The following is an 18,572-nucleotide window of genomic DNA, read 5'->3' as shown; positions in this document are numbered from 1 at the left end:
ATGCTCCGAAAGCATATTAGAGAGATAAATTTTTGTGTCATTAACCTATGACTTCCTTCTACAAGCAGAATTCTGTCTGTCCCTCTACAAGTGGCCATTTATTGATATTGTACTAAGTAACTACCATAGTGCAACGAACGTGGAAATTGGCTGAATAAAGTGTTCTTGTTTTGGTTTTTTTTATTGAAGGGCTGATTACAGTTTAGAACCCGGAACCTTAAGAAACTGAAGGGTCCTTGAATGAAGCATGGTATTTAAGTATGAAAACTGGGTTGCAGGCTGCACATCCTTGCATGAGGATTTGAGATTAGTCTTATGTGTTATTCAGATGCACAACATTTAAACCATGAAAAAAGATGCAGAGTAATTACTTCTAAAACTTAGAGAAAGCAAACTTCCTGGCGGCTTCAACTCCAGCTTTTAAATATAGACATGTTGTTTTTCTACCTGTGTCAAGGAAACTTGGAGTTGCAGCAAAAGTGATGATGTCAAAATGAAAAGCAGCACCTACTTCCTCCTTCCTGAGAGGCAGATGATGCAGGGAATTAGTATCTGCCACTCTTCCAGCACAAAATGTGTACAGTATGTCATGTCTGTCTGATGCTCAGTTGTCTCAAAAATGTTACCTGTGGAATAGACTGGGAGCATGAGCAATGGTTGGTGATGATGTTAACACAATCAAAATGACCCAATGGACACCCAGAAGGTTTTACTGGTATACTCACACTTTTTCAGTATTTAAAAATTTGCTGTTATTTATATTTTCCATGTTGTTCTAAGCTAAATCAGCCACTGTACTCATGTTAGAGTGCTACAGTGTTTGTACTTTCTCAAATAAGATAAGCGTGTTCTTAAATTGTTATGCTACATCTAAACTGAAATTTAACTCTGTGGCTTAGAGCATATTATTTTTTAATCAGTATTATTTTAACAAAACAAAAGGGTTGCTTTGTGAATTTTGTTTGTATTTTGGTGTTTAATATTGCTACAGTATAAGCAAGTTTGGGTTTCAGTAAAAGTGCTGATCATGGAGAGGCATGTTGATTTGAGCCACTTTCCTGGAAAACATCCTGGTATCTGAGAAATGTACAAAAATGTGTGCTACTCTAACATTTCTAATTTACTTTATTTTTGAAAAATTATTTTTATCTATTTAATTAATTATTTATATTTTATTTGTGAAGCATGCCATAAAGGCTGACCAGATACAATGTCTGGATCCACCTCATCAGCTGGCAGCCTATTCATCCAGTGGGTCTACTCTCATTTTTATTTCAACATACTGCTAAATGCCTTGCTCTAAAAGAGTGTGTCATATGTATTTATATTTTTTACCCATAATTTCTGTATTCATATCATTTTTTAATGGAAAACATGTTATCTGGAGTATGTGTTAGTGTTCTGTTGGTATGTGATCTCATCTTCAACTCAAAAGTGAGGACAGATTATATCCTCACTTCTGGGATTATGAATACATTATTCAGTGGTGGTACTTATTGTCAGTAATGTCCACAAATACTATATACCTACAAATTTCTGACTAAGAATCAGTTGTAAAGGTGGGGGGGAAGGAGAGTAAATCTTTTAGCTCTGTGTTCAAGTTTTCGGGTAAAGTCAACAAAACCAGCAAAAACAGTCTCTAAGTAGCTCCTCTGAGACTGACAGTTCATCACAATATGACAACTAAAAAATCTAAAAATCTTGTCATATTAAGCAGGTGCTTCATATAAAAAGATGCAGAACTAGAATGGCCAGCTTCAGTAATTCTTGGATGGAGAAGACAGTGTGAGAAGTAAGAACCTCTGAATATGCCTAAAATATGCTGGGGGAGGAGCCACAGACAGTAACACGTGGAAGAGTGACTGCTGCTAGCAATGGAGAGATCCTGAGTTCCTGGTGCTCTTTCAGTCCTAGCTATCCATTAAGTCCACAGCCCAGCTCCATATGGCCTCGGGGAATGGGGGACTAGAAAAGACAAACTTTACTATCACAGTGCAACCATAATGGTCTTCCTCTAGGTCTTTGAGCAGGAAATGAGTAGAGTATGATCTATAAACAAAGGAGGTGCAATTGCGATTTATTGGACCATATTGCTCCCACAACTAAATCCAGCTATTCGGCTAATTCCTTTTAGCTGATCTGGCACTGACAGAAGGTTACACATACCATGTTGTCTACTCAGGAAGTTTTAGCAATTACATGAAACAGTCTTTGGAAGTATGTAAAGATCAAGGAATAGTCAAGCTACTTAATGGAAAAGTGGAACCAGTCAAAATATTAGTCCAAGTGAAACATCAGTAATGACTGAAACTACTTTGGGCTGCTGAGTTTTGACTTGGGCCTAGAAAACACCAGCTAGCAACTCTTGGGATTCAGATAAAGGCCTAAACCGGAGAACTGAAAGCAGGCAGTAAGCTAATCAAATTTATGAATTATTTAAAGGTCAGGAAATGAAAAATTAATATATTTCAGGAAAGGAATAATAATAAGAGCTTGATAAATTGAAAAAAATTAGACTGATATCAATTATGTAGTTAAGTAAAGATATATTATTATCCACTGATAGCTGGGGGAGGAAGGAGAATCTGAATCAGGGAGCTGGTGGTGGCACATGCAACTGTCTCGCTGTTAGGCTGTCTTTCCTAATCCATCTGAGCCTTGTGATGCCCAATGGGATCCATGGGGAAGCAGCCAGCCATGTAACTGCTTTAGTGAATGCCTGTCCAGAAGTGGATTTCCCACAAACATTGTAAAATCTCTCCCTCAATTCACCTCACTTTGGCACTTGTGCTGGCAGTTTTAGCCAGAAAAATCCATAACACAGTTTTCACATGTGAAGAACTTTGTTTTCACCTTACAAAACTATCCATCTCTCCAGAATACTATGGATACAGAAGGATATAAAAAATACTGAAGAAGAAAGGTGAGCTTGCTTGGTAAAAAAACATGTAGGTAGAGGAAATAAATGCCAACTTGGAAAACAGCAGTCATCTGTAGAAGATGAACATCAGAGCTCACATTTTCCTGTATTCAGAAGGCAAAGCAACTGAACCTGCTGTTAGTCAACATGGCTTTGGGTTTTTTTGGTTTGAGAAGTTTTTCAGATTTTCCTGGTGTCTCACAGGTTGGATTTCCACCTGGATTTTCTTACCAGCTGACAGTACTTCACGTGCCATCTGGAATCTGAAGATCAGTCTGAGTTGTGTTTGTTTCTTGTGTTTACTCCTTATTGGAAAAATGTACCTAGTTTAAGAGAAAAAGATGGGGCCTCCTTCTCTTTCACTTGTATTGGAGGAATATCAAGTAACCAGAATGCAATTGTTTCAGAAGATGAGAGACAGTTATACACAGGTTTTAACTGTTCAATGAACTTCAGAGGAAATTATAATTACTACAAAAGGCTTTTTAAAAATTCCTTAAATTTCATAATCTTTTAGATTTGTTTAATTTTTATGATTCTTGAAAATTTCTTAGTATAAATGAAAATTACATACTTAACTCATTTCATGCTTTTCATGACTTGATAGGAGCTTCCTACGAGGCCCATCATTTGCATGGCACATTCTGGAATCAGAACAAACATAGCAGCTCTGTACAAAATAGAATAAATCAAACCTGTGGCAATACTTTTAACATTGTTAGACAAAAGTAGTGGATAAGATTTTTGCATGGACTACAAACAATTTTGAAAGTCTCTCTGGCCTAGATTGTAGCAGTATTCCCCTAACGAGCACTCCTGATGTTGTAACTTGGATTCTCTTTGGTTGGCTATTTTTAATGGGGGGAGGAGGAGAGTAGGAGAAGGACGAAAGCACTAGAGTAAACAAGAAAAATGCAGGGATTTACTATAAATTATTATTAAAATAGCAGCAGATTGAAGAGACCGTTCAAAGTCACTTTTAATGTGGCCTGGGGCAAGAAGCAACGTGTAACATCAGGATGGTGTAGTTAAAGAAACTTTCTTGAAGTAATGAGATATTATTCAACTCCCTGGATGTTTCTACTGATGAACAGAGCAATCCTCTGAAATTTGTAGTTCACAGATTTCAGTATTTTCCCCATCAGTGAAGACGTGAAGAATTCTAGCAAAGGCCACTTAATATTTGGGGGGGGAGGGGGATATTTATCAGCCTGGTAAGCTGGTAAGGTTGCTTAGACATTTGATTTTAAAATTTTAAAACACTTTCACATCCTTTGGGTTCATTGTGGGTCAAAATTGGAAGGTGCGTATATACTCATAAATAAGGTGATGAAAGCATTAAAAATATCCAGATTTTTTTTTTAATTGTTTGTTATTTGGTTACACTTATTTGTTTCTACTTTATTTAGAGCTGTGAGTGTAGGAAAACATTCCTCAGTTTCTTCTGATTTTAAACAAATCAGCTTGTATTGTAAAAGTGCTATCCATTTTTATGTGAGAAGTTTTCATCAAAGGCAAAAAGCTATTCAGTGACAGAGCTGTTCAATTATGCACTTTGGTCTCTTCATTATTTCCCACACCTGCTTTGGAAGGATGCAGCTGGGGGAAGAGTCATGACACAGAAACTTGCAAGCATCCTTTGCCAAGCCCTCCGCCCAATGCAAAGTAAAAGTGAGCAGTGCCCATGTCATTACAGTAATTACAGCAAGGAAACTAATTCTTCCTGAGCTCTGTCTCCACTTCAGGCCTGAAACCCACAGAGGGTTGAATTACTGGTTTTTTACAACTGTTTCCTGGACAGGAAAGAGGAAGGGTTAGGTATGTAGCAGGAAAGGCCCAGCAGGAAAGGCCCAGCAGGAAACTGTAAGTCAGAGTCAGGAAGGAAAAATAAGCATGGAAAGAGATTGTGAAAAAGGAAACAAGGGATGCAAAAAGTCAATACATTTACAGGTGTCAGGATGCAATGTTTGAAAGCTGAATGAGGTTAATTTGTATAATTGAAGTTAAAACTCCAATCATTTACTATTTTCTAAAGCCTAAGTTCAGGACATAATGTCTGGACTTTATCCAATGGCCTGCAGGTATCAGAGTGGTTGGGTTTTTCAGCTACCTGAGATTGGCATGTCGTTATGTTAACAGAATTTTCTTCAGTAAAGCATTTCACTAGAATTAAGTATTCTGTGGCTTGTGTTAAAGCAAGGCTATAATGTAAAACAGATGAGTCAAGTTTGCATACATGTTAATATTGTGCTTGGAAATATATTACAATATATTACTGCAAGTATTACAAAAATTACTTCATTTCTCCAAAAATAATTAAAATGTTCAAATGAACACGTTTCATGTTACACATGAAAGGCAGTGCAGATTCCTCAGGGGCGAGGCACAGCACGTGGAAACTCTGGCTTTATGGAAGCCTAGCATTACCAGCGTGGAGCAGTGGGACACCGGCGCCGATCAAACAGGCACCCGGCACCGCAGAGCCCTGCTTGGAGTGAGGCTCCAGAAAAGGCAGCGCAGGGGTGGGTAACGAGACTCGTGCTGAGTAAGAACCACGATCATGCAGCGTTCTGCTCCGCTCGTCAGTGAACCTGCTGATGGAATCAGGTGCTGTGGTCTGAACCCTGAGCCCTGCAGCCGTGCTGGCAGCCGCGCAGGTGAATGTGCGGATGGAGTGGGAAGTGGGAAGTGAGATACCCCAGGTTACTGTACCAAGGAGACAGGAGTGCTTGGGACTCTGCGTACTCAGGTGGGGTGGCCAACTGTCCCATAGCCAAATCTTCTCTCAGCTTACAAACAGAATTCTAATTTCTCAAATTTCTCTTTCTTGTTTCCTCAGAGTAATTGTTCTAAAATGCCCTTAATTAACTGGGGGGGGAGGGGAGAATATTGGAAAATTAATGTCATAGTTTAAAGATGAAAGATGTTCAATGATGTGCCGTGGAATGACTTCTGCATTTTGGACACAGGTCATACATTTTCTTATGCAGCTGAAGATGTGACAATTAAGTGGTGGCTTAGCTCTCCATAAGTAAAGCAAGAATTGAGTATTCCCATGTTATTTAAAAACTGTACCCACAACAGAACATTCAAAAGAGAAAAACTTCTGCAAAGCTTCAGGACAAGCTGAACCACAACGGGTATATAGAATAGATCATTTCTGTGTAGGAAATCTTATTTGGCCATCACTGGGTGGCATAAACCAACAGAGATTACCCAGTTGTAAGCAAGTAGAGCTGGAGAAATATTTTTTGTCTTCTTAGCTAATTTTTTTTTTCCAGATTAAATTCTATGGTTTTTTAGGGAAAAAAAAATGGATAATAGAATTGGAACCAGAATTGGAGCTGAGTTTTTGATCACATTGGTCTAAGGTTTGAAAAATGCTTTTCAAAATTTTCTTATTACTTCAAAATATATTATTTCTTCTGTTTTCAGCACAAAAAAGGACAACAGGTTTCATCAAATGATACTGTGATTGTTCCATCACTGGTGAAATCATTATGGGTTTTGGTTCTGTGCTGTATTGGACTTTGTAGATCTGACTCAATATATGAGCAAGCTAATGTTTCCACACAAACAGAGATGTAAGTCCCAGATTGAGTGCTGGTAGCAAGAGGTATTGAACAGTCCAGTTTCTGCTGCGTGAAGGCTGAGGGCACAGAGCTGCACACTCACAGCAGTGCACTGACGGTGTTTTGAATGTCTACATGAAACTGCTGCTTGGACCAGTGTGGAAATTAGCACCACCTCAAAATGATCTGCAAAGTGATGCTTACTGAGAAACAAAGAACTGCATATTCTCAGCCTGTTCCAGTAATAAAATGTGTTTTTGTAAATAGGAAGGACTGGTGACACTATGTGTCCAGAAACAATGGAGTTGCTGGTAAAAAAGCAGTGTTGCTTGTATTTGACTTGGTAATTTTTTTTTTTTTTTTTTGGTGAGTTGAAAGTTTTTGGAGGGGTCATGTAGTCCTGTATCCCATATGGTCACAATATTTCTGCATGTAGTAGGTAGGATCTATGTGCAGTGCCCACAAAGTACCAAAATCACACATAATGTAATATGATTGCCAGAACAGACATCCACAATTGAATTTCAGGCTCAGTGAACCAAGTTCAGAAGGACTTTCTTGAGAAGATGCAATGGGTGGTACTGGAAATACGGATTTGTTGCCACACAATAAAATTTTATGTATGGCATCAGCAAACTTTGTTTTCCATGAAATCAGTAGAAAACCCCCATTGATATCAGTAGGAACTGAGACAGTGCTGAGCACTTTAGAAATTCCTCATTTAACCTTCTTTTTGATGGAGATGGGGGGAAGCTAGCTGTAGTGCTGTGCAAAATTTACTAAGATGATTTGTATATGTAAGCTGCTTGCTTCCATTATTTTCTTGAAGAGCTAATTATGAAGATACATAGAACCAGTAGTACTGAGGCTAGAAAGACATAAACTGAACCCATGCTTATAAATGCAGATTACCCATCACTGCACCTGAAGGCATGTTAAAACACAAGCAGGGAAAACTATTTCACCATGTTTTCTCTCCCCTTGCTTCAGTTCTACAACATTAATACTGAGAACATTGTGATTCTGATGCATTTGCGAAAGAAACAGGTGGTGTCTCTGCTGCATACATGTCCCTTTACCTGGTACAGTAAAGACTTGATAATCTCCCCCACTGTTTCTAGGCATGCAGTCAAGAGTCCTTAACAGCAGAAAGTCATTATGAGTATGTCCTAGAGGGGCTTGAGACAGTGCAGTGCTCAGCAATTTACTTTCATGGACTTCCTTTTCCGTTTTTATCACATCCCTCTCAATCAATAAAAAAAGAACAGGTTTTCACCATTAAAGAAATAATATGCAAGCTTTCTTGTAGGATTAAACATTTCAATAACTTCATTTGCACAGCCACTAATTACCACAAGAGTACCATGGTATTTTGTATTATGTATGCAGACAGGCAGCTTACTCACACCAGGCATGTCTCCTGCAATTTTTGAGGGAAATATCTTGATACCCATGGCACATAACACACAATAACAAGAACTGCAGCCTGCAAAATCTGTGATTCCAAGCATAAACTCCTGGGAGGGGGAATGTCAATGCCATTGTTATTTGGAAGATATTGCCTTGGCAGGCAGGATGTTATAAATATTTAATATTTCTGCAAAAACTACTGAAAAAATAAGATTCATTCCCATTTTGCATTTTTTTGTTTTCAAATTTTGTTCCCAGCACCTTGTGGTCAAAATGAAACCAGAGAAGATGGCAAAATAATCCAGCTACCTCCCTGCAAAACAGGAGCATGGATCGTTCCTGCCATCATGGCCTGTTACCTCTTGGTAGCAAACATTCTTTTGGTGAATCTCCTCATTGCAGTTTTCAAGTGAGTGAAACATTGCAAAGTATAGACTTGGGGAGGGTGCACATTGTTCACAGCCTATGAAGACTGCTGAGCTTTGGCTTTGGCTGGGAAATATATTCCAAGGATGTAAGGGGGAGAGGGAAAGTAGGCTTGTCCCAGGAAACGAGGGAAATGCCAAGTTTTTCACACTGTGCTCATTTCCAAGGACAGACACCTAATGGGAACCAAGGCAAAGAAGCCAAAAAAAGATCCGTTATGGCATCATTCACTCTCAACACGGAAAACAAGAGTAAAAATACTTCCCCATCTCAGTGGGTTGTTTTAAGACTTGGGGGTTGTACAGCACAGACACACGCAGTCATAAGGTACTTCAAAAAGGCTGATTACCACTCTGCTTTGCCCAAACACAAACTTACTCTTTTGTTCTGCTTCCTGTTTTTGTGACAAGGAAACATTTGCCAATATTATTGAAATGTATCTAGTTATGATGTTGTCATATCATCTTTGGCGCAAAGTACCCAAAACCATTTTCAGTCTGGTGTCATTTTCCTCTTCTTGCCTTCTAGCAACACATTTTTCGAAGTCAAATCTATATCGAACCAAGTTTGGAAATTTCAAAGGTACCAGCTTATCATGACGTTCCACGAAAGACCTGTTCTACCACCACCTCTGATCATTTTCAGCCACATGACGATGATATTTCAACACCTCTGCTGCAGATGGAAGAAGCATGAAAGTGACCCAGATGAGAGAGACTATGGATTGAGTAAGACTTAGATAATGCACAGAGGGGATTTTCCAGTGCCTTTCATAATGGCTAGTGTTTGACATGCATGAAGTCAAAGTCCAGCACCTTGATAGCCTTCCCAGCAAAACAACAACTTTTACCTTCAAAAACCGTACCTGAATAAGTTAGTTTTACCTGATTTTCCCAACCCTTCATTCTCTTTGGAATGTTAAGGAGGCTGGGTTTTTCTGGAAATTCTTTGGGGTTGTTGCCCAGTTTGTTCCTTCAAAGCAAAATGTTTGTTTTGCTGTTACTAGGGGTCAGTTGTTGCTGGAATTTGTCTCACTCCATCACACTTCCAGCTTTATTTTTGAAAATACAGAGAGAGCATTCCTACTTTTTGAGCAAACAGCACATACTTCCCCTGAGCACACATTTTGCCTAGACGAGCTGCGAGATGGTGCAAAGCGATTTTGTATACACATTCTCTCCTTGACTCTGACTCAGATTGGAGAAGTGGTTTCTCAACATGCTTTAAATGAAGTCCCATAACCATGATGGAAAACCTGCCAGATTATTTTGATAACACTTTCCTCTTCTCCATCTAATTCTTCAAGGCAGAATATCTCTACCTTGCCCAATGTACATGCCAGAGCTAAGGGATGTGCAACTCTTCCCAGCATTAGCCCATGCCACAGCCCATTTCTCTGTGAGGAGGGAGCAGGAGTCACGTGTGGCACTGGAGATGCAACCAGATGGCTCTCCTCCCACTCCCATCACACTGCTGCTGGCAGATGTCAGTTCTTGCCACGTCAGACAGACCCCTCTACTCCCAGGCTCTTTCCTAGTAGTCTGCTAATCTCATTACATATCTGTTAGGTTACAGGTGGGCTTTGGCTACCACCATCTGTCCACGACCTGACCAGCAGCTGTGTTTAGATCTCATGTAATCAAAACATATTCACGTTTGCTCAGCATTTGCCTGCTTAACTGCTTCTATCTCCAGAATCATATATAACTAAAGCCACTAATTCCGTAATTAGCAGCATCTATCTGCTTTCATATCAAAATGCCAGATAAATTTGAAGCTTTCTTTTGAAAGTTTAGTCCATGAATTTCACAAATAAGAGTAGTTAATTTCACATGTTAATATTTGCCAAATTCATATTTCTCAATTTTTTCCCACAGAACTTTTCATAACTGAGGATGAATTAAAAAAGGTCCATGACTTTGAAGAGCAGTGCATAGAAGAGTATTTCAGAGAAAAGGATGACAGATTCAATTCCTCCAATGATGAAAGAATCCGTGTCACTTCAGAAAGGTGCACTTTTTTGTTTGTTCTCATAAGTTGATCTGGAAATGTGTTTCTGTCACCAGTCTCACTCTTCCTTTTTTTTTTTCTTTGAAAAGGGAAATGAAGTAGTTTTGGTAAGTCTTAATTTAAAAATAAAGTGATAAAATGTGATGAGTTTATTTTCTCTTTTTCTGGGTTTTTTTTTCTGAAGTTAATGTGTTCAAGGCCAAGCTGGATGTGGCTCTGAGGAACCTGGTCTAGGGGAAGGTGTCCCTTCCCACGGCAGGAAGGCTAGAACTAAATGATCTTTATGGTACCTTCCAACCCAAATCATTGTATGATAAGTTTTGTAAAGGGACCTTTTATCCAATTGTAATAAAATATAACCGATGCAGTGAGAGGCACCAATTATGCTTACACTTCAGTTCCTAAAGCAGAACTTTAGGGCACAAGGTGTCAGAACAAAATGGAAGAGTAAATTAGAGTTCCTCAATGAAAACCATGACTTTAGGGTTTATCTGTGAGCCATTCAGATAGGGAGCAAGCCTTGTTTCAGGACAGCCTGGCTAGGTAAGCTAGTTTCATTGGGACCGATGGCGACATGGATTTTAAATGGAACAAGACATTTCACCTACAGCAATGTGCAGAGGAAAAGAGCAATACAGTAATTAAGTGGAAGTTGCCAGTCTTCAAATTCACCAGTCCTAAAAATTTCTAGGTCTATTGATCTGCTGTGGTGCTCACATGCTTTCATGGAAAACTGCTGAGCTCATTTTTAGAGGACAGAGTTTGTGTTTGATTCATAGCAGTTTTGCCAATAAATATTTTAGGGTAATATCCTGTCAGATATTTATAAAATTTATGAACCAGTGAATACTCCAATCCCTGAAAACTCCATTTTAATTTGGATGACAGAAGTCAGGCAAGTTGTCATTTTCATCATTTACACAGATGTAACACTCTTCTCCTTATACATAGTCTTCCAGCACTGCCCCTGATTCAGCTATGCCTAAACTATGTTTTCTGTAGGCGAGGAAACATGCTGTTAATTTAGTTTGGAAATAAATCTATCCCAGAGCAGGATTAGAAGATACAGTATCAATTAAATATCTGCATTACTGAAAACAAAAGCAGTCCTAAAACATACATTTTAAAAAACTATATTAGAAGGGAAGTTGGTAAGGCATGGAATGGTTACCTCATAAAGGATGGCCAAGTAATCCAGCATTACTGGGTCTGGAAGAGACAAATGAGGGATGAAATTATAGAGGTCTATATAACTATGAGTGCAAGGCAAAAGTGAGCAGAAATCCATTATTTGCTGTCACACCCAGAACAAGATATAGGGGAGCAACAGAAAAATGTATCAGGATCCTGGGTTCAAAATGAACAGAAAAATAGGTGATCTTTTTTTCATGCAGTAAGTAGTGTAACACAACAAATTTTGAAAGCTGGAGAGGTCTAAAAGAAGCTGATGATGTCAGCTAAAAGGCTACATGCATTCAAACAAGAGTAGACAAGCTTATGAAAGAGAAATCCCGTAAGGACTGCTAAATGCATAGAGATCGTGTTGAGCATATAAAGTTCCTGAGCAGAAAAGATTTAGAGACTGGAGAATATGTAGGGGGAAGAATTACACATACTTCAAAGTAAGACAGTAGCTAAATTGGTCTGTGGTCCAACTGACTACCTTTTTTTCTTGTGTTCTGATAGTCTAGTGGCCACAGAACTGTCCTGAAAATCATAGATGCAGCTTCAAATCTCTGAGTATAGGTTTTCTTTTGGTGGCCAAGGAAGGAAGGGGTATGTTTGAAGACCTGTAAATAAGAAGTAATCTAGCTGGGTCCTCCCCTACATCATGCAAGTGTTGTAAGTCCTTGAAAATGAAAACATAACAGTCTGCCTTTTCACTCTGTGCTAGCCCTATTTTATAGGAAAAGAGCCCTTACCTCTAATTTAGATGAAAAACTTAAAGCACCTTGTTTCAGAATGAAGTTCATGAATATGAATCCTAAATGAAGACAAGCACCTGAGCCTCACAGAGAAATAGCTCTTTAAAAATCCATTTACCTTAGTCAGTAGTTTAATGTGGAGACTAGTGTGCCCCAGCTCTGTAACAGAGATACAAGCAGTGACCCCGTGGGGTGCAGAGGTCACTCCCAGGCCCAAGTACACTAATAGGGCTTTCAGCAATGAAATCCCAGCTGAATGCAGTTCTTATAATAGGTCTGAGGAATATTTAAAATATGCTAGAGGAGTCATGGCTATCTGAGTATCATACATAAACACATTTCAGAAAAAGAATGCCTGGGTCTGTTATTTTGCCTGCAGTCATGGCCAAGTCCTCTTAAATCTAAAACACTTGTATTGGTTCCAGCCAGGACAGGGTTAATTTTGTTAATTTTTGCAGTAGCCAGCAGGGGGTGTGAGGACCCTGAGGTTGTTTGATACTACCTCATGTCATTGCCAGGGGCAGGGGAAAGGGACTCTTGCTTCTTGAAGAGGAGGGATTCCTTCTGGTCGAGAAAACATGGTGGATGGAACAGTCTGGTATTGCTTGTTACCAGGGCCTTTTCACTGTAAATAATTTCTTTTTACACCTTTTGTTGTAATTTTGTTGCTGTTACTGTTTGTTTTCTTATCTCATTGCTATTTCCAGTAAGTTGTTCTTATCTCAACCTGTGATCTTTGCCTTTTGTGCCTCCAGTTGGAGCAGGAGAGGGGAAGTGGCAGCATGGTTTCTAAATTGCAGAATACCATTCCTAAACCATGACAACACTAAAAGTATTTTTTGTAACCTGTGGAACGTTCAAATATGTAAAATCCAGATTTGCCCTTTAGAGTTTCCTTATAGAGTTAACATTGCACAAGTAACAAGATGCAGAACAAAGAAAGCAGAGAAGATGCAAAGCTACAGTTTCTCTTCCGACATCCATTCGTTAGCCTGTAGAAATAGACCAAGTATAATACCCATGTTAAAGCCATGAGATACCAGTTTAGTCATCTGTCCAATTAAGTCAGCTTTATGTGGTATAAAATTGAACCAGAAAACCCCACAAATGTGGGTGAAGTTCTTCCTAAAGACCTTTCATTTTCAAGAAGCTGAGCATGCTGTTAGGCTCAAGAGGGAAGGGCTAGGACAAGCCCTGTGTGACATAACTGCACCTGGACCTGCACCTGGACCAGTCACTGCCTTCCCTCGCCCCTATGCATGTGTGATAATGCTCCCCTCTTGTTTGAGCAGCTCCTACTTGCAGCTGGGTTCATCAAAGTACCCCAGGTCCTGTTAGGAGAAGGAGCAGCTGCACACCCTGCTTACAAAGCCCAGTGTACCTGGAAGAAGGAATAGGGGGCTAGCACTGGAAGGGAAATGTAAGATGGGAACAGAGTCTTGCTTCGAGTCTCGATGGGTCCCAGAGACAGGTTAGGGGCTCAGGAAATCAAAACAAGAAGAGATCCTGTTTCTTGATGCATTGACCTGGGTGTCAGTGAACAATTTCACTACACAGTCAGTGGCTGTGCTGGGGCAGGACCACGGTGTCTTGTCTGATTCACCTGCAACAAGCTGCTGTTTATACTCTCACCTTGGAATAGTCCACCCTCGCATTGTGTGGGCCTGCTTCAGTTCAAGAATCTCTTAACTTCTCTTGTAACACGGGACACCACAGATGTCTCCAGATTTGATGTCACCAGACAGAATCCCTCCTTTACCTGATCATTTCACATTCAGAAATTAAAAGCGTAGAACAGCACTTGATGTTTGTCTTTCCTTGACCTCAAGTACTAAGCAACTCAGAGGGGTAGCTGTTGCTGGGAGAGTGGGAACTACAGGTAAAGTTTATTAAAGGAGCCCTGCTGCTGACTCTGATGGGAAGAAAGAACTCCACTGTGTATTTAAACTCCTTCACAGAAAGGGGGTTAAATGAAGGTCAGTCCTTCCTTAGCCTTAGATTTTGGCAGCAGTTTAAACTTAAGGAATCACCTTCTCTGGCAAGTTCTAATGATGGCAAATCAGGTATATTTATATTTAAATGAATTATTTATTAAACAGACAAAAGATAACAGATGAGAAATCTTGATCGGAATTAGTTACTCCAAAGTATATGAGTAAAAGAACTCCTAGTAGATTACAGCATAAAACAGTGCACTATATCAAGGTACCTATATTAAAGCTAGCAAAAGAAGCAGTATTGATTAGGAGTTGAATGTAACTTACCACCAAAATGAAGGTAATGGACCTAGGTGCCTTCACTTTAACCCCTGGGGAGTAACCACAAAGTAGGCTCCTACTCACGGGAGAAGCTCCACACATTTCCAGGAAAACGTATACAAGATTTCTGCATTGCGAAGGTTTTGTGTGGCTTTTATAGTCACAAAGTGAGTGGCTGTCAGTCAGAAATTCAGCCTATCTTGCCAGATCTCACTTCAACAGTAAGATTTTTATTGGCAGTTGGGAGATGCCAACTAGTGTTGACCCCATGGCATCAAAATCATTCAATACAAGACAGTTCATGCTGTTTCAGTTATCTGACTGGCTAACAAACTACAGATAAGCTCTTGTGGGGGGTGAGATGCTCTGCTACAGTAGCCCACTAGCTGGGATCTCACACAGGCATGTAGAAGTAGCATCGGGTTACTGATACATATCAGAGGGAGTTATGGACTAAGTGGAAAAATATAAAGCAGTACAAGGCTGTAAGGCGTTTTCCTTGAATATATTTATCAAAGCAGGCATGGTGAATCTCCTGGAGACCTGCGAGGAAAGCAAAGTTGGACAAATTCACTTCATTGCAGTGAAAGAATCACATTTTTGGAGAATCTTTCTTTCTAATTACTGTATTACATCTTGACCAGCACAAAGCATGCATAATATGATCGAAAAAGACTGCACTATTTTTCTTGATCTGGCATGAAGCCGCTGAAACAATCACTTTAGTATGCATTTGTTCCATGTGGACAGGTCTCAATTCTTTTCATACCTGTGCAAAATCTCTTGTTGATTTCAAAAGGAGCAGAGTCACATCATAACAGTATTTGAAAAGCAGATAAGCTGGTTAGAGCAGATATTATTAGGTCATCTTTGGTACTCTGTTGTATCCATTAGTACAGCACTTTATAATCTGCAGTGCAATTACACTTACAGCATCCGTGTGGATGATGACATAGCTATTATCTTGATTTCAGAGCTGGCAGGCTGAAGTGCACAGAAATAGCTTTATATTGGTAAAAGGGACCTACCAGGCCCACCCCCACATGAAAAATGACAGCAGGAAAGGTCTGTGACTCTGGTGGCGTCTCTCTGTGGGCATAAAGAGTTAACTGGTCTTAGGCTCCAGTGGGAATGCAGCCATGACAACCCAACTTCCTTAGCCTGCAAAAACCACTGCACCTGGGAAAACTGGCTGGCTGCTTGCATCAGCACTTACCAAAAGATGTCAAAGAGGGCAAAGTACCCTGTTACAGGCTTGATAACTGCTGTCTGTTTTATTTTTAAAAAGCATTCCACCATCACCTATCACAAGCTCAGTGGTATCTCTGTAAGTGACTTTCATGTCAACAGCCTTTGTGGCCGCTGAAAAAGATTTTGAAATATAAATGATGTCTTAGAAATGGACATAGGTCCACAAAGAGGCTTGTGAACCTAATTCTAGCATTTGATTAAGAGGTCTACTTCTAAAAAGAGTGCCTTACTCCCATTAAAGAATTATTTAATTAAATTATTGATGAACTGATGTGCAAAGGTTAAAAATAAATAAGCCAAAATGAATGCCAGCAAAAGTCATAATCTCCCAAACTGTAATTAAAAAGGCATATCACAAGTAATATAAAATCTTTGCCAAGTTCTGAGTTACTGAACATTATCCTGGTAAAGTCCACATTTGTTCCACTATTAGAAATTTTTGAGCTTCAGCAGCACACCTTGATGCATGTTTTACGCATAGCCTCCTCTTTTTCTCTTCTCATTCTGTTGGTATGGCTTTGCACTTTCTAATACATTGAATAAATCTTGCTGCAAGGAAAAGCACAGGTGCAAAGGAGACATCATAGATGGATATTGTGAGATTTGCTAAAAGGTTTATACTTGCTCCTGAATACACATGGAGAAAAAAATCCAAAGCAAACCTTGGGCATTCTTACTTTGAAATAGTGTTTTAATTCAAAACTATTCCTAAAGGAAATACAGGTCTGGCTGTCTATTCACTGAGTGCAAGAATATTCTCCCAAGAATATGGGGAAATAGAAAAACTCACTTACTAAAACATTTTAAGGACCACAATATGGCTGCATGTCTCCAGACCATATCCTTCTATGTTCACAGTGTTTGGCTGATGTGATTTTATGATGTTTCTAATAGGTTCACTCCCAGAACATGGTGCTGTTCTGTATGATGAATGATTACAGAACTGAACATCAAATTAATGCAAGAGAATATCACTAATAGAATAAATATTTGTTAAACATTCTGGAGTTGCCAAATGCAATATATATAACTAAGGATGACAAAGCTAATATCTTTGGGATTGGAGGAGACCATCATCTTTCAAGCTTTCCTTTCATGAATAAAATTAGATAGTCAGGTCTCATGAAGTGTAAACACATGTTTGTATTTTTCAGTTACCTATGCACATCTCTGGTTACCGCCAGTCTCCAAATCCAGACTGCTCTGTCCTTATCTTGTTACGTTCCTCTATAAATTTTCCACTACTATCAATGCAATCACATTTGTCATCACTTCCATAGCAACAAACAGACCATGTAACTCAAAAGTCTCACTTTGCCTTGTCTGACGCTCTGTGCCACTGACAGCAGCTGCTAGATCACATTCAGGGAAGGCAGAACAAATACAGGAACATGTATCAGTGAGGTTTTATTCCAGGTTCTCCTTGTGATGCATTAGTTGTGTTCAGTAGCATTGTGTAGTCCTCACATGAATGTAGGACACAAAACTTATCTCACTATGGACAGTTCTACTCGTATACCAACTGGCTATGTTGGTATTAAAAACTATTTCACTTGTCTCGAAGCAGGAAAGAAAACACAAATCAAAACAAAACAACAACAAAAACAACAACAACAACAAAACCAACAACAACAAAACACCAAGACCATAACCGGATTATCCCGTTAGCTTTAAAGAATGTTACAAATTCATCCCAGTTCTTGGTAACTATTGCTGGGGTGAAAGGTTTTTTGCCAGATGTAATCTGAGCTGTAATTCTCCAGTAAAATCCAGTAAAATTTTTCCTTATGTCTGTCAGCCCTAAAATTGTAATGTTTTATCTGTTCATCATCTTGGAGCAATTGTAGAATCTGAATGTGGGGTGAAGGACTCAATTATTAGCTAATAAATACTTCAGAAGTATAATTGCTTTTATAAAATAGCAGTTCTGATAAGTAATAACATGAGTGAAAATCCAACTGCTTCCCATATAAACTGCTCTCACTATGGAATTACATCCTGTGCTTGCAATAACATTAATCTGTTTTGTTGGAGAAGTTGGTAGAACTAGAAACAGGCTGGTGTCTAAATGATAATGAGTAGAATGAGATTCCTTGAAGCTACCAGTTCATTTCTTAGCAATGATTACTTGATCATTCATCTATTGAAGAGTGATGATAGCAATATAGTTACTGCGGCACATTTCATTTGTTGTGCTTGTGCCTTCAGAACTCACAGACTTCAGCAGGAAAAGCCTGTATTTCCCAGGAATTTGAGACTTGCTGTAGGGAGCCGAGTCACACTCCTTCCTGGCCTTTCCTCTCCTGTGTGGGCACGTTCTGTTTTTCATCACCACAAGGTAGTCAGACTTCAGTGTTTTACCAGGAAAAGTTCTGAGCACTAGGTAGCAAGGCATTAATGCTGTCCAATATTCATTCTTTATTAAAATCTTTCCTTCTGTACAAATAAGAGCAAGTTACAGTGTTGTCAGTTCCAAATCACTTGTCTTGTTGAAAAAGTAACTAGCAGTAGTAGAAGATGATATTTACCTCATCAGAAATCCTGGCAATGATTTGTGTGCCTATCAACTATGACAGTGTGCGTAATAATATTTGAGCATGAATTGCACTAACTGGCATAGAGTAAGAGACCTGTGAAGAAAAAGTGTGGAAATCACGCCATTTGTTATCTTTTGCGTCTTTGATCATTTTGCAGTGTCTACAGCAATGGGGAAAACCAGAATTATAACCTACCAGACAAAGATAACTCCATGAGCTTGTTGCTTTTAGTACTTCTTCAACAGAAAGAGGAAGTCCCAGCC

At 39.2% G+C, this 18,572-nt stretch overlaps 1 protein-coding gene and 1 long non-coding RNA gene across 9 annotated transcripts in view; one reads left to right on the top strand and one right to left on the bottom strand.

Moving 5' to 3' along the window:
* The window catches only part of TRPM3 (transient receptor potential cation channel subfamily M member 3), a 404,943-nt gene that overhangs the window by 378,196 nt on the left and 8,175 nt on the right, over positions 1-18,572 (top strand). For all 8 annotated transcript variants that reach the window (XM_032097560.1, XM_032097555.1, XM_032097559.1 and 5 more), the window contains 3 exons: positions 8,161-8,311; positions 8,857-9,056; positions 10,206-10,338. In XM_032097560.1, coding sequence (XP_031953451.1) covers positions 8,161-8,311; positions 8,857-9,056; positions 10,206-10,338 — 484 coding nt within the window. The remainder of the gene's footprint in view (positions 1-8,160; positions 8,312-8,856; positions 9,057-10,205; positions 10,339-18,572) is intronic.
* Positions 1,677-18,366, bottom strand: LOC116438577. Its single transcript, XR_004237821.1, has 4 exons — positions 14,528-18,366; positions 11,510-11,547; positions 3,495-3,564; positions 1,677-3,243 (listed from the first exon to the last, which is right to left on the bottom strand). It is a non-coding gene; the product is annotated as an uncharacterized LOC116438577 (long non-coding RNA).

This window comes from Corvus moneduloides, chromosome Z (assembly GCF_009650955.1).
Source record: "Corvus moneduloides isolate bCorMon1 chromosome Z, bCorMon1.pri, whole genome shotgun sequence".
Lineage (NCBI taxonomy): Eukaryota > Metazoa > Chordata > Aves > Passeriformes > Corvidae > Corvus > Corvus moneduloides.
This window is presented reverse-complemented; position numbering and strand designations above follow the sequence as displayed.